Source organism: Adiantum capillus-veneris, chromosome 2 (assembly GCF_014529385.1).
Source record: "Adiantum capillus-veneris isolate H3 chromosome 2, ASM1452938v2, whole genome shotgun sequence".
NCBI classification, from domain to species: domain Eukaryota; kingdom Viridiplantae; phylum Streptophyta; class Polypodiopsida; order Polypodiales; family Pteridaceae; genus Adiantum; species Adiantum capillus-veneris.
The window spans coordinates 155,505,699-155,522,154 of NC_140932.1; the positions used below are offsets into that span (position 1 = coordinate 155,505,699).

Below are 16,456 nucleotides of genomic sequence, written 5' to 3' on the forward strand. Positions count from 1 at the left end.
TTGCACTTGACACTATGTCATCCCATTGAAGTTCCCTACCAAGAAAACCTCCTTTTTGCCCCATGAAGTGCAAAATGTCTGTAGATCATATAGTGACCCCCCCTGCTCTCTCATGCCAAGCTCTCCCCTCTTCCTCTTTTCACCCTCGTCTCCTCCCTCCACATATCTGGAGTCCTATGGTGCAAAATAGCGTATGGGGATAAAGCATACTCTCTCACGCATATCTACACTAACGCATAAGAATCTTGCTTGCTCATCTCTCCTCACCACCGATAAGCAAGACTATAGCTCCCATCTGTATAGCACCGCTACTCCTCCACACCCTCTAGTATCTCCTCCCCATCGTGTGTAATACCTAAAAACCGCCCCTCACTTATATCCCTCCACCTTCAACAATCCCCACTCCAGCCTCTAATGCGTCTCTGTGAGGCATAAGATGTCTTGTCCCTCTAGTAACTCAAAGCATTCAAGGTCTAACCATATAGCTCCATATTGCCATATCTGTATCCCTGTCTCATAGGCACGCTTCCCTATTTGGCCTCTTGACCATCTCTGTAGAAAGCTTCCTTTCCCTCCTCCCATGCCTTCCTCACCTGAGCATCATCTCTCTCCTCTCCTCCATATGTGCTCTCGTGAGGTCATCGTCAAGTTAGATCCTGTCACCATGTTGGCCACGAAGGGCTCTTCGTCGGCATAGAAAATCCCAACAGCTCTCTCCATCCGTAAACTGTAGAAGGGGAGGCTCCTTGCTAGTGTCAATTCTCGCTCTCCATACCTTCACAAATACGCCCTCTTTATAACGGAGACGAGGGTGAGAGAGAGAGAGAGAGAGAGTAAGGTGCAGCGGAAGTGAATGTTGAACTTTTCTCAAGATGAGTGTTCCGAACTATGCTCAAGGGTTCCTTTTACTTACGGAAGGGAGAGCCTTCCGTTCCTTTAGTGAGAGAATGCAAATGATCACAAAACAAAGTGGTAAACACTGTGAATGAAGGTGTTGAGACTGAGAGATATAGAGAGAAGAATACGACACCAGAATGTTGTCAAACCCTCCTCCAAGGGCCCCCCTCTGTATGGCAAGAGAGGTCTACTATTGATTGCACAAATCTCTACAATGGTCTAAATGCAATGGTCTTGCCGACGATGTCGACGACGATGATGACGACAACGAGACGAGCTGAAAACTGAAAACGCTAGGGGCTGAATTCTGCAAATCTGCTATCTGCTGAATTCTGACTCTATGTCAGTGACGACGGCGATGACGATAACGCAACAACAATATGCTGAAAACGCAGATGCTGAAATCTGCGAATAGCGGGCTGAATCTGCAAACGCTGGCTAATCTGACCGTGCGGCGAAGATCTGCTGCGGGAAGGTGAGGTCTGCGAGGTTTGGGGGCTGCGGTGCGGAGTTTGACTCCTGAAAACTGAAAACGCTGATGCAAATGATGGTTCTGTCGTCGGGAATCTCCAAAACATTGATGGTAATCTGCAATTGCAAAAACGATAGGCTGATCTGCTAGAAACTCCTAACGCCAGGCTGATCTGCAATCTGCAAAACCCTCCGGCTGATCTTGATGAAAAACGCTAGCTACGTTGCTGCAGAAAACACTAGGGCCATCTGCTGCAAAAACGCTAGGTGGTCTTGTTGGCTGAAAAACGCTAAGTCCTCCTGCCAGTCTTGTTGAGAAGGTGCATTGCCAGAACGGGGTTCCCTGCTGCCTCTTTTGCCAGAAAGTGCTAGCGCTAGCTTTCTTATATATTGACTTAGCCAAATTGGCCTACCCACTTTCCCAACAAAGTCACTTAATAATAATAAGTGAAAAATGACTATAGGGAAAATGGGTTCTATGCACTGTAAAATGCTCCTGATGGGTATTGACTATAATCTGATGATCATGCTGTGTGCAACCAGAGGAAATGCAACTACTCTAAGTGTCTGGACATGCACGGTCTGCGAACAGACTCACAAAGGTGCCAGAACACTTCCTAAGCTAACTAAACCCTAGACATGAAGTAGCTTCTCCACATGCACATAGGCCGTGACATCCCCTCCTTTTTAAAGTGAGGTACTGGTACCGAACTGTATGGCGTCGAGGGAGATAGCCAACAACGTCTGGATGAATCCTGGGAAGGTCTCTTCGCTGGCCCACTCAAATGTGTGGGTCGTGCAATACTTGAACTTCATAAAGGTCTGCAACGCTTGCTTCTTTGGGCCCCGCGGAAAGCGACAGAAAGTCATATGTGGCTGCTTCAATGGTCCAACTGCGTCTATGGACGTAGGTCCACCTTCTTCAAGAATCTCCGAGTATGAAAATTCTTGAAAGCACTTCCAACACAAAAACATGAACATACCCATTCCATGTAGAGTGACTAGAAAAAGACTATTCTTCTGAAAAGACTGTGCATGCAATACAGATGAACAAAGTGACGGAGTGTCAAACCGTTCACCAAAAACATGCAACAAATGGAATTTCTTTATCTAAATCTATCAACTGTGGCAAATCACAATGGAAATGGCAATACTTGATGCTCGATCCTTCTTGTGCTCTTTCGGATACTGTGTCGTGCCAAGGAAGAGACATGGAATGTGAATTTCTTGAATGCAAACATTTTATCTTTTCATGAGGAGTCCGCATACATCCGTGCTCATTCATGAGTGAATCGTATTCATCGTACAATATGGCATGCCGATGAAAAGGGAATACATAAAGACGGTGACTAAAATACAAGAAACCGTCACGAATGAAACACTCGAACAATGCGTATTGACTAATCATGCGCATACACAATACTTCCTATGGGGGTTCCTTAGATCTTGACTCGAGAGCCAAGATCGGTTCTTCGTGATTGATCGAATCTGCAATGAGGTTAGCTTCACTAGAAAAAAGCATCAACTAAACCATCATCCTTGTGAACAATCACATCTTTATCCTGCAAATCATCATGCTTGTGAATAATCACATCTTGATCATGCAAATTATGTGTGTCGTGCTTTGGAGAAGAAAAGACTGAGAGAGTCTCCTTCTCCTGATTCTTTTCAATCTTTGCATGCACATTAGAAATGAGAGATAAAGAATGAACAACTCCCTCCCCACGAATGACAATGGGAGAGTCACTTCTGGCATTGAAAGTGAAAGTATTTTCTGCCCAATCAATGAGACGGTTATGCTCACGAAACCATCGAATGCCTAAAAGCATATCACACCCTGAGAGAGGAGATACTACAAATTTTCTGCGGAAGGACGCTTGTTGAACAGTGAACAACACATCAAGGCACTCTTGCGTGATGAAAGAGTCCGTACCGGGAAGCGAAGCCTGACACCTTGAAAGAAGATGTCTTGCTAACCTCCAAGCGGGCTCTTCGACAAGAGTCACTAATCACATCATGTATACCGTCGGGATCAAACAATATGACAAAATGCTCACCCTTCACATGACCATAACACTTAATGAGAGACTCATCAATGGGAGGATCATGAGAAACTTGGGTCACACTCGTGTTCTCATTTATGACATTAACAGAGAATGTGGGTTTTGTGGGTTCTTTAGATGCTCTAGATTCAATCTTAGGACATGTTTTCTTTATATGACCTTTGATGTGACAATGATAACATCGACCTTCCTTAGAATAAATGCTTTGTTCTTCTGATGTTATATATCCTCCTAAAATTCCTTGTGTTGCTTTTTTATCAGGAGTAAGCTTAGGTTTAGCAAGTGTGTTAGCCTTGCCCTTAGATTCATTGTGTGAGTTCTTTTCTGAGCGACTAGAGGAAGATTGGTTAGAAGAGTTACCATTCTTACCGTTCTGAGGGTTCTGAGGAGTCTGAGAGGTACTTTGAGAAGTGCTTCATCTCTTGTGCGAGAGCAATCGCTACCGCGATCTACGAGGTCGAGGACTTCGACATCAAACCTGATATAGTCGTCCAACCCGAAAATGAAAGCCTCCTTGCGCTCATCATCCGATTTGCGTAATTGGGTGCCGAGCTGCAAACACGATTAGAGAAAAACATAACTGGCAAACCATTTTGCTTGAGACTGTGCCAATCGTCTTTCAACCGTGCCAGGTACTGTGGTGGCATAAACCGCGCCTTGAGCTTGTCTTGGAAGTCGGCCCAATTGAAGAAAAGGGGCGCGCCTTTGTCGGCTTCCTCTAGGTGCGCGGCCAACTGTGTCTCTTGCCATGTGTGGTACCACTTAATGGCATCACCGGCAAGGTACATGGCTGCCGTCAAAACCTTGCTATTCCCTGTCTTCTTAGTTGTCGCAAAATAAGCATTAAATTAATGCAACCAAGAATGAATAACACTAGCATCCATATTACCGTCAGTCATACTTACTGAACGTGATCTTCTCTCTGACAAGGCTGTTGGAGTTCAAGTCTTTGCTACTTGATGAACTACCAACATCTTTGACCGGCTCGGGTTTGGAGGTTAAGTACCTGTAAACCAACTCTTGCATGCGTTGGTCTCTCTGCACCTCACGCTCTAACTCCAAGGCCGCTCGTCTATCTTCGGCCGCCAAGCACGCTTGCTCACGCTCCAAGGCTACCCTTTTGTCTTCGGCCGCCAAGCGCGCTTGCTCGCGTTCACACTCCAAGGCTAACCGTCTTTCTTCACGCTCGCGATCCAATTCTGCCTTTCTTTCTTCGACCGCCAAGCGTGCTTGCTCGCGCTCACGCTCTAAGACTTCCGTTCTTTCTTCGCGTTCACGATCCAATTCTGCCTTTCTTTCCTCACGCTCGCGCTCCAAGGTGGAGCGTTGCACTTCTTGCTGTAACATCATGTCCATCATTGTCTTGACCAAAGCCTCCATAGGATTAGGTGCAATCCTTGGCGTAGATGGGGAAGGGGGAGGGTCGGAAAAACCTCCTGGTGGGGAAAATTCTTCTTCGCCACCTCCATGCTCATCACCTCCATGCGAAGTATCCATTCCGCTTCGGGTGATGACCATACACCGAGATCTTTGGTTCTCAAGTTCTCGAGGAACTTGGGTTCTTGTGGTTCTTGGATTCTTGAGGTTCTTGAGGGTCTTGAGTTCTTGAGTTTCTTCAGGTTCTTCTTTAGCTTGCAATCTGTGTTAGAGAAGGATCTTCTCTTACCGGAGCTCTACTCTTCCCTACAGGTGCACCCTTGGCGGCCTTGCGCTGACACCAAGGTTGCTTTTTCCCACCTCACGTCGATTGGCCGGCCACTAAGTGCACGGTCTGCTCTCAATGAGTGAAAAGAGGAACAAGGGGAGGCTAGACAAGCCCTTCTTTCTTGGGTTTCCTGTCACTCTTCAAAAACACGATTAGGAACCGACACGCCCAAGTGGTCTTCGGTTTCATGGACATCGGCGTTTGCATCATAGTTACCCGGAACGCGGAACGGGAACGACAACGGGATCCCCGCGGAATGGGGGAACGGGTAGGGGTCCGAAACGGGAACGGCGCGGAACGGGAGGTATAAAAAACACCAAAATAGTGCATTTTTTAGCTCCTTGTGTTTAAATACAAGGAGTATTAGAGTGCTTTGACTCTAATTCTCACAAAAAACTCGTTTTGAAGACCATTCAACCTTGCTATGACTAGATGATGAGAGAGAGAGAGAGAGAGAGAGAGAGGGAGAGAGATTTGAGAGAGTGGGAGGGAGAGAAAGAGAGCTTGAAGGCTTGAAGGCTTGAAGCCTTGAGCCTTGAGAGAGTGAGTCTTGAGAGGCAGAGATCTTGAGAGTGTGAGAGGGAGAGAGCTTGAGCCTTGAGGATTAGCTTGTGGAGAGAAAGGGGGAGGGGGGTGCATTTTATGAGTCCTTGAGGCCTTGCACACTTCAAAAAGAAGCCCAAACATTTACTTCAATTTTTTCAATTTTTGCCAAATTTGTTTGTAGCCGTTGGTCATTCCAGGGGCATTCCGGAACGTTCGGGGGGCGTTTCGGAACGTTCCGGAACGGCCGTTCTGGTTTGCACTGGCCACCGGGAACGTTAGACGTTCCGAGACGTTTCGGAACATTCGGGAAGGGAACTGCCCCCCGGAACGCCGGAACGAGGGCTAGGGAGCGTTCCCCGGTAACTCTGGTTTGCATATGCAGCCATTCTCTTTACGAGCATCGATCCACTTTGCAGTTTGGTTCACACCATCCGAGTTGGGGCAGCAAAGGTTATTGTTGGCCGATAACCACAACGGCATCCTTGATCCAAGAGGCAGTCCATTGTTTGCAAGTAGATGCATCATCACCATCCTTGTGTTTGGGGCATTTCCACATCACCCAGGGAAGCCTCTCTCAAAAGTCTCCATGGAGACATCGTCTACAAGGAACTTCATCAGAGACCATCTTATGGCGTGCATGGAGTTCACTACCAGTACCTCACCTTAGGGACGTCACGTGCACATGGCTCTGTGTGCCACATTGACTTCCAGAGCCAGTTTTCCCCTTCTTCATAGGTAGCAGTGTCTAGAATCCTAGGAGGATAAGTACCGTCAATTTTGTGAGCCTGTTCGCAAGACCTGCATGTCTGGACAAGTCCATTAGATTAAGTTTCCACTTTTGGAACCCTCTTACATAAATGGTTTGAATACGCGTTTTGATCGATGTTATTACACTAAGGTGGGCATTTGGCATGACGTCCATGTAGTTTTAGGTTAGAGGAATCCAACGAGCCATTTCCCACGTCGATCAGATTTCTGGATGGACAGATGTCCAACAAGTTCACTCGGAAAGTGACCCCCTCGCCAAACCTATTAATAAATCATTTTTGAGATTTATTTTGTTGGGTTTGGTGGACAGTTTGCCCTACCTAGCCCTTAGCAGATTTATAAGCCCAATTTCAGCCCTAGAAAGGAAACTGGGCAGCCAAGCATTGGAGCAAGTTGCAGAAGAAGAAAGCGCTAGAGGAGACTAGAACCCGCGTTTTACCAGATTCAGCCCTAGCGTTTTCAGCCAGCAGCATCGTTTTGGTTTTCCTTGCACGATCAGCCCTAGCGCCATCAAATCTGCACATTTGAGCCCTAGAGTTTTCAATTGGCAGCCCTCCCTCGCTGCATCGGCTCGCATTTGTGTTTGCTAGCTCCTCCCATTGCGGTCCAGTACTTCGGCAGCCCATCGAGCCTCCTCTCAGCCATTCCTTCGCGGGCATCGAGTGCTCATATTGCTGTCCATCATCGGCATCGTCGAGATCTGCGTTTTCAGCCTTGCTTTACACGACACATCTGCTGCGTTTTTCGCGCCAAACCTGCATTTTTGCAGCCAGCTTTCAACCATTCATTCCTCCACACCGGGAAGGCTACCACCACCACTAGCTTCAACTAGGGAGAGGCTTGCAAGTGGCACAGAGGGACAAACAGTGCTCCCTCCAAATTATTTGGACCCTTCTGTTGGAGTTCAAGTTAGTGACATTTGAACACGTGGGTCAGAGTTCAAGGCACATGCATCTGGCAAGGAACCAATCAACCGTATCTAGAACACTATGGATGAGTGCACCAATTCATATTGTTGGCCGGATTATGGATAGGATATGTTTCAAAGTTGATTGTCGAGGAGTGTTTGGACGTGATGTGTTCACAATTCATGAATGAGGATTCTTAGACGTAGTGTGGTCTACAGTTCAACTTTCTAAAAGGCAATTGGTGCTCAAGATGGCATATTCTCAAGTGACACGTTGATTCTAGCAAATCTGAGGTGTATCCAGCATGGAAATTGTCGTTGGGGTGTCCATGGTAGCTTCTTCAACAACTTGGTTTCATCATTTATGTCCACTATGAGCTTCAAAGAGGGTGTTAAAGTTTATGGCATCTCAAGTGAATAGCCCAATGTGATCCCAATCTTTATTTTGGCTTTAGGTATTTATTTTCCTTACTTGTCAAATCTTGGGTAGGGCAATTTAGCTAGGTGACTATATATGCAACCCACTGACCCCATTGTAAATCTATCTATCAGTTCATTGCCAAGGTTGGTTGGTTCAACAATATCTCTCTCTCATGTATTCTCCCCATTGCTCTATGCTTCGGCATCGTCAACTCTGACATTTCTTTCACGTAGGCTTCTATAGCAAGATTGGCCTAGGTAGCAATGCGTAATTTTAGCCATGTTAGACCTATTTTTTTCCATGTAGAAAAATACATCCCATGCTCTCCTCCTGTCACGTGACACATCCAACCCTATGTGTCCATGGACAAGCTACAGCATGACCAGGGTTCAATTCAGTCAAGTCAGTCTAGAATAGGAAGTGAGCTGGCACTTTTGTGAGTCTGTTCGCAAACCATGCATGTCCAGACACTTAGAGTAGATGCATATCCTCTAGTTGCACACAGCATGATCATCAGCATTACCATCACAATCCATCAGGAGCATTTTTCAATGCACAAAACCTATTTTCCCTATTTTTGACATTTTTCACTTATTATTTTAAGTGACTTTTGTTGGGAACTGGGTAGGACAATTTTGCTAAAGGTATATATAAGCAAACCTAGGACTAGGCTAATTTGGCAGAAGAACAAGGAGAACACAGGCACAAGTGCAACAAGTTCATCCCTCTCTTTCTCAAGCAAGATCTCCCCACCTAAGCTGGCGTTTTTTCACCAAGCAGCATCAGCGATTTCAGCCCTGCCTAGGCGATCTCAGCCCAGCGTTTTCAGCAAGGAAATTCAGCAGGCAAAAGCCCCTGCAATTAGCGTTTTTCAGCCAGCAATACAGCGTTTTTAGAGCAGTATTTCAGCATCAGCAAGACAGCGTTTTAGAGCAGCATTGCAGCACCATCAGATCAGCCTTTCCAGGAGAAAATCAACGACAAAAACAGCCAGAAGAATCAGCGTTTTTCTGCAACAGCCATCAACGTTTTTGGATCTAGCAAGCCGTCAAAAGTTTTCAGCCTTCAAGTTCATAGCAGAGATAGAGGTCGTCGTCATCGGCAACGCCATCTTCAAAGCATTCAATCTCCCGCACTTGCATCGTTTAGCTTCAATTTACACTTGTACCAGATTTGTGCAATCAATAGTGTAGACCTCTCTCGCAATCGAGAGAGGGGCCCTTGGAGGAGGGTTTTACACATCCCTGGTGCCGTATTCTCTTCTCTCTCTATCTCTCAGTCTCAACACCTTCTCGCACAGTGTCTATTCACTTTGTTTGTGATCACTTGCACTCTCTCATTAAAAGCACGGAAGGCTCTCCCTTCCCTAAGAAAAAGGAACCTTGAGCACAGTTCGGAGCACTCATCTTGAGCAAAGTTCAACATTCGTTCCGCTGCACCTTACATCGGTCAGAGCTTTGGCAGTGTTCTGTATCACTCAAGGAAAGAACCACAAGAACCACATAGTTTTTTTTGCTTGTTGGGGTCGCACGTAACCCAAGACCTCTCGAGCGTGTCGATTCCTAATCATGTTTTTGAAGAGTGACAGGAAACCCAAGAAAGAAGGGCTTGTCCAGCCTCCCCTTGTGCCTCTTTTCACTCATTGAGAGCGGACCGTGCACTTAGCGGCCAGCCAATCGACGTGAGGTGGGAAAAAGCAACTTTGGTGTGAGCACAAGGCCGCCAAGGGGTGCGCCCGCGGAAAAGAGCAAAACTCGGGTGAAGAGAAGATCCTTCTCTAACAAAGATTGCAAGCAAAAGGAGAACCTCAAGAACTCAAGACCCCCAAGAACCCAAGAACCCAGACCCACAAGAACCCAAGTTCCTCGTGAACTTAAGAACCAAAGATCACAGTATATGGTCATCACCCGAAGCGGAATGGATACTTCGCATGGAGGTGGTGAGCATGGGAGTGGCGAAGAAGAGTTTTCCCCACCAGGAGGTTTTTCCGACCCTCCCCCTTCCCCATCTACGCCACGAGTTGTACCAAGTCCTATGGAGGCTTTGGTCAAGTCGATGATGGACATGATGGCACAACAACAAGAAGCGAATCGCGTTGCGCTGGCACAACAAGAAGCGACTCGCATTGCCTTGGAGCGTGAGTGTGATCGAGCGCGCTTGGCGGCCGAAGAAAGACAAGCAGAGCGTGCGGCACAGAGTGAACGATGCATGCAAGAGTTGGTCTGACATGTTCTCGCCTCGAAGTCTGAGCCAGCCAAAGATGTTGGTAGTTCATCAAGTGGCGCAAGCCGAGATTCGGACTCCAACATCCCAGTCATAGAGAAGTTGACTTTCAGTAAGTATAATGGTAAGATGGATGTTATGGGTATTCATTCTTGGTTGCGTCAATTTAATGCTTATTTTGCGACAACTAAGAAGACAAGAAATAGCAAGGTTTTGACGGCAACCATGTACCTTGTCGGTGATGCCATAAATTGGTACCACGCATGGCAAGAGGCACAGTTGACCGCGCACCTAGAGGAAGCCAACGAATTCACGCACCTTTCCTTCAATTGGGCCGATTTCCAAGACAAGCTCAAGGCGCGGTTTATGCCACCTCAGTACCTCGCACGATTGAAGGACGATTGGTACGCTCTCAAGCAAAATGGTATGCCAGTTATGTCTTTCTCTAATCGTGTTTTGCAGCTCCGCACTCAATTACGCAAATCGGATGTGGAGCGCAAGGAGGCATTCCTTTATGGATTGGACAAGCATATCAAGTTTAATGTGGAGGTACTTGATCCAATTGATCTCAACAAGGCGGTAGCGATTGCTCTCGCACAGGAAATGAAGCACGACAAGGGAAAGCCTAAGGAGAACAAGACTTCTCAAGGAACCTCTCAAACTTCTCAGAACCCGCAGAATGGTAAGAACGGTAAGAATGGTAAGAATGGCAACTCTTCTAGCCCATCTTCCTCTAACTTCGGAAAAGAACTCAAATAATGAATCTAAGGGTAAAGCTAAAGCACCTGCAAAACCTAAGCTAACCTCGGGTGAAAAAGCTGCACAAGGAATTATAGGAGGATACATAACGGCTGAAGAACAAGTGATTTATGCTAAGGAAGGTAGATGTTATCAATGTCACGTCAAGGGTCACATTAAGAAGACTTGTCCTAAGACAGCCCCCCCTAAAGAACCAAAGGCACCCACAGCAAACACAAGCACTTTAATAAACCAAGCCGAATCTTCTCATGTCTCTGACACACACATTGATGAGTCTCATGAAGTGTTATGGTCATGTAAAGGGTCAGCGTTTTATCATATTGTTTGATCCAGGCAGTATGCATGATGTGATTAGTGCCTCTTGTTGAGAGAGCCCGCCTAGACCTTAGTCAAAAATCTCCTCTCGAGGTTTCTAGCTTCGCTCCCTTTATGGACTCTCTCATCAAGAAAGAGTGCCTTGATGTGTTGTTTACAGTTCAGCAAGCTACTTTCCGTAGGAAATTTCTCGTGTCTCCTCTTTCAGGATGTGATATGCTTTTGGGCATTAGATGGTTTCGTGAGCATAACCCTCTCATTGATTGGGAGGCCAACACTCTCACATTAAATGCCAAGACTGACTCACCCATCATCATTCCTGCTGAGGAAGGTCTGCATTCTTTGCCTCTCATTTCTCATGTGCAGGTAAAGCGTGAATTACGACGAGGAGCACAAGCGGCATTCAGTTATGCTGCTCCAGTTTCCCAGAGCATTCAGGCTCCAGACAAGTATTCAGATTTGTTTACCAAGTTTAAGCATCTCTTTTTGCAGGATGATCTTCCACCCCGTCTCCCACCCGAGCCGCCAGAGGACCATCGCATCGAGCTTATGGAGGAGACATAGCCTGTCAGCAAGGCTTCCCTACCGTTTGAACAAGACACACGAGGAAGAGTTAGAGCGACAACTCACGGAGTTGGTGGTCAGAGGATTCATATGTCCTAGTGTAAGTCCTTTTGCTGCTCCTATTTTGTTTGTCCGAAAGAAAGACGGTTCGTCTCGTTTGTGTGTTGTCTACAAGGCATTGAACAAGATGACCGTCAAGAACAAGTTAACGATGCCTCGCATTGAGTATATCCTTGATAGGCTCAATGGGGCAAAGGTTTTCAGCAAGGTCGATCTCAAGAGTGGATACCATCAGGTACGAGTACTCAAAGGCGACATCTTCAAAACCGCTTTTCGCATCGAGCGAGGGTAATGGGAGTATGTTGTTATGCCTTTTGGATTGACAGGTGTCGTGGGTACATTTAATCGTCTCATAGTAGGCCGTTTCGGCGATATGGTCCGTGTATGTGTGTTCATCTTTTTGGATGATATTCTCATTTTTTTTGGATCGTGGGAACAACATGAAAAGGATGTCGAAAGGGTACTAACCCGTTTGGATGAGTGTCAGTTGTACATCGCAGCTAAGAAGTCTGAATTTTTTCTTACTAAAGTCACTTATCTGGGTTATATCATTTCTGCAGAAAGCGTCAAGCTAGATCCCGCAAAGGTGGAAGAGGTTCGTAATTGAGATTTGTCCAAAACTGCATATGATGAGCGTTCTTTTCTTGGTTTATGTCAAGCATATAGTTTGCACATAGAGAATTTTGCACGCATTGCCACACCTATGACTGGTGTTTTGAAAGGGGTAAAGACTCGCCGTCAACACGTAGACTTGCCCGAAGCAGCCATTGAGGCTTTCGCAGCTCTCAAGGTTGCGGTGACAGAAGCACCGTGTCTTATCCTTGCCTCTTGGGATGACCCCTTTGAGATATGGACGGATGCGAGCAATGTCGCCATAGGCGCTGTGCTTCAACAGCATGGTCGTCCTGTAGCTTTCCTTAGCCGGAAGCTCAGTGTGAAAAAGAACTATTCAGTTTATGATAAAGAACTTTTGTCTGTCATTCACTCTCTTAAGCATTGGAAGCATTTTTCGTACGGTAGAGAGTTTACAGTTCGCACAGATCGTCAAGCCCTCAAGTGGCTCCAGTCTATGCCTAGTGCACATTGGAGTGATCGCCAAGCCCGGTGGTCACAATTTTTTGAGCAATTTGGAGGTTTGATTGAGTGTGTGCCTAAAAAAGCTAACCCTGTTGCAGATGCATTGAGTCACAAAGGACAGATTTTGGCTCTTGAGTCAAGATCCACATTTTCTAAATAGGGTGTGTCTTTCGACAGCATGAAGAATTAATATGCGGATTCCGAGTTTGGTAAGCAATGGTTGCAGACTCTTGCTTCCCAAGGGCCAAGCAACTATCTCATTCGTGATGGTTTGTTGTATTTTCGTTAACGTTTATGTGTGTTGCCCTCTCTCAGGCCAACCATATTGCATGATGCACATGATTCTCTCATGGGTGGGCACAGGGGAATGAACACCACTTTGGAAAAAATAGAAAGATTCTTTTATTGGCCTAAAATGCGCAAAGATGTGTTTCGTTATGTCACACAGTGCACTATATGTCAAAAGGTAAAAGCTCCTCGGAGTAAGCAGCAAGGCCTCTTGTTTCCGCTCCCTATTCCCGATGGACCTTTTCAAGATATTTCCATGGATTTTGTGACTAATCTTCCACCAAGTTTACATTCAAAGAACACTCAATGTTTGACAATTGTTGATCGTTTCAGCAAGTTTTGCATGTTGATTCCTTGTAAAGCTACAGTCACTGCACAAGATGTAGCACGGTTGTTCATTAAGCATTGGTACCCCCTCTGTGGTTTACCAAAATCGATTGTTTCAGATAGGGATGTTAAGTTCACGTCCAATTTTTGGCGCACACTCTTTAAAAAATTTGGCACTAAGTTGAATTTTTCATCGGCTTTTCATCCATAGTCGGATGGTCAGACAGAGATTTACAATCAGTTGGCTTTTGATGTTTTAAAGTCATATGTATGATCAGCAGTCTCATTGGGAGCTCTATCTCCCATTGGTTCAGGCTATTTTGAATCTCTTTTTTCTCTGTCATTGGTCGAACTCCGTATGAGGCAGCTTTTGGCCGTCTGTTCCAGTCACTTTTGACTTGCTCGGTCAATAAAATGCCTGATGCCAATGCTGAAAGTCAATCATTGCATGAGATTTCTGAGAGTGTGAAGCTTCGGCTAAGCAAGGCTTAGGAATTTTCAAAGCATTCAGTCGCCCGCACTTGCATCATTTAAGTTCAATTTACACTTGTACCAGATTTGTGCAATCAATAGCGTAGACCTCTCTCGCCATTGAGAGAGGGGCCCTTGGAGGAGGGTTTTACACATCCCAGGTGTCGTATTCTCTTCTCTCTCTATCTCTCAGTCTCAACACCTTCTCGCACAGTGTCTATTCACTTTGTTTGTGATCACTTGCACTCTCTCATTAAAAGCACGGAAAGCTCTCCCTTCCCTAAGAAAAAGGAACCTTGAGCACAATTCGGAGCACTCATCTTGAGCAAAGTTCAACATTCGTTCCGCTACGCCTTACACCTCCTTAGCAGGGGCAGATAGTTGGATCTTCTCTTCATTCCTTTGGAGCTCCGGTGAGGTGGAATTTTTGTCTTGGGTGTCTTGTAACCAGACCTTTCACCAATCGGGCTCCTGCTGTGGCATACTTTAATGCTATCTTTGAAGTGAAGCACCTTATGCTTGATTAGTGGGTAGGGGAGGGGTGCTGCCCTGAATGGGTGGCCATCCCTGCAACGCACAGCCCAAGTACACACTCCCAAAAAAAACACGATCGTATCTTCATAAAAATTCCGGCCATCATTTGCAAGTGGTTGCACTTCCATGAGCAAGATCCAAAGTGTCTAGCTCTTGAATTCGCTTTGGAAGCCAAATATGAAATTTATGAAATACTCTAAGGAGATTATCTCCAATAAATTGTGCAGCAATTTCTCAAAAAGATTGGCTTGCCCTAATGAAAATGTAACTCATCTTGCAGCAATCAAAGATGCATGTGTTTGCTTGGCTTCATGTATGTCCTTGTCTTGCCCACATATGCCAGGTGCACTATAGGTACAGCTCAAAGTGTCAAAAAAGTTCAAACGAGTCATAGCATCCGGAAGTTTCTTCATCTACAGCATGATGGGTATGCAAGGGATCTGCAGAGTACATGGCTGAATAAACAGATCTGAAGATGATCGTAAAAGAGCATACATTTAGCACATACAATCAGAACAGCAAATATGCTTTTGCAACAAGGCTGCCTATTAGTAAAAGAAAAACCAGTGTCATTCAGAGGAAAATTACCTCACCTAAAGGTCTCTATGTGTGTCATGACAACCACCTCTTCAGCCGCAGAGAAGTCTAAAGGCAGTGGCCTGGAAGAATGAAAAATGCTATTAATCTTAGCAATGGCCAGGGCTAAAGCAACACTGCCAAGAACAGTGAAAGGCCCTTCATAAAAATTTCTCTATAATTAAAACATTAATAAACACCTGAGAAGAGGCTGACGATTCAGAACTGTTGTTTTAGAAAGCCGCTCAAAATTGTACTTTTCATCTGATGCATGCTGCAAATCCAAAAACCATCAGGACAGTTGATTAAATGAAGACAAGTGCCCACATCCATGCATCTATACACATCGAGCATTTAACTGACCTGATCAATGATAAATAGATCGCCATTGAGCTTTGCCAGAATAAATCCAAGATTGAACTGCCCTAGCACCTGTAGAATCAAATATCTTCATTATTTGGGTGTGCTACACCAGAACTTTTCTGTTTGAGCTAGCCCAAAACTAAGAATATTCTACTCAAAACGAGCACAAAAACTGTGAGCAGCAAGACTCCTTTCCTCTGGTGGAAGAAGTGGAGCATTGGACCTCCAATCTACTCTAACACTATGATTACCAGAACTTTTGTGTACAAGGCCCACTGCCCAGGATGAAGAGGTCACACAGTAGACTATTTTGGCAAAATTTACAGTTTCCTTTCCTTTTTCATTTTGCACCGGAGGTGGTCCTTTTTTTTTTTTTTTTTGGCGGGGGGGTGTTGTTGTTGGGTTGAGTATAGTCTCATATATCTGGGATCTGCAAGTGGAGTATTCGGAAGATACCCTCTGCATCAGTATCGTCTCTCCTGCATGCGCTGAGAGAAAAATCAAATGAAATGAAATGTTATATTAACGTCTTCAAAAGGCCAAAATGACCTATGAGACCAATCTATTACAAAATAGTGAATCTGATACCATGTCTGGGTACAAAAGAACTAGAACAAAGATACTACTACTACAATCCATCCTCATCTGCACTCTCGATGTCAAGAGAGTACTCTGCTGTAGTCTCCGTCAATGCTGTGTAGCACCTCTCCTCAATCGTGGCCATTTGGATCTCCGTAGCTCCAGTGCTCGGTTGATGAGAGTGCCGGTAGTGGTCGAATGAGTGTGGGCCGAGCTCTACAGTGATGGCTTCTCCTCTAGCTGTCCCATATCTGTGAAAAGAAATCTGTAATCCATCTATGGGATAGTCTCTCTCTAGCTCTCCCCAGTAAAGTGTCTCTATATCTGAGTAACTTAAGTAGATATAGCCCAAGACATCTCTAACCTTATAACCCATGACCCTAGAGAAAGGACCGAAACCCTCTCTGAATAAGCAGTGGAAACGGGCCCGTATCTCATAGTACGTTGTGCAATGACATATGTAATGTAGCTCTATCTCCGGCTCTAGCTGGCATAAGCGGCATATCCTGTTGTCTGCTGGTATCCCTCTGAATCTACCAGTC

The 16,456-nt window shown here is 45.5% G+C and overlaps 1 protein-coding gene across 9 annotated transcripts in view; it reads right to left on the reverse strand.

The window, feature by feature from the left end:
* Positions 1 to 16,456, reverse strand: part of PMS1 (DNA mismatch repair protein) — an 80,559-nt gene that overhangs the window by 36,345 nt on the left and 27,758 nt on the right. For 6 of the 9 annotated variants that reach the window (XM_086491881.1, XM_086491876.1, XM_086491879.1 and 3 more), the window contains 3 exons: positions 15,336 to 15,404; positions 15,173 to 15,246; positions 14,990 to 15,055 (listed from right to left, as the gene is read on the reverse strand). In XM_086491881.1, the coding sequence (XP_086348007.1) occupies positions 14,990 to 15,055; positions 15,173 to 15,246; positions 15,336 to 15,404 (209 nt within the window). Of the gene's footprint in view, positions 1 to 14,984; positions 15,056 to 15,172; positions 15,247 to 15,335; positions 15,405 to 16,456 lie in introns of all 9 variants that reach the window. The other 3 variants (XR_015185502.1, XR_015185501.1, XM_086491892.1) reach the window with 1 other exon arrangement.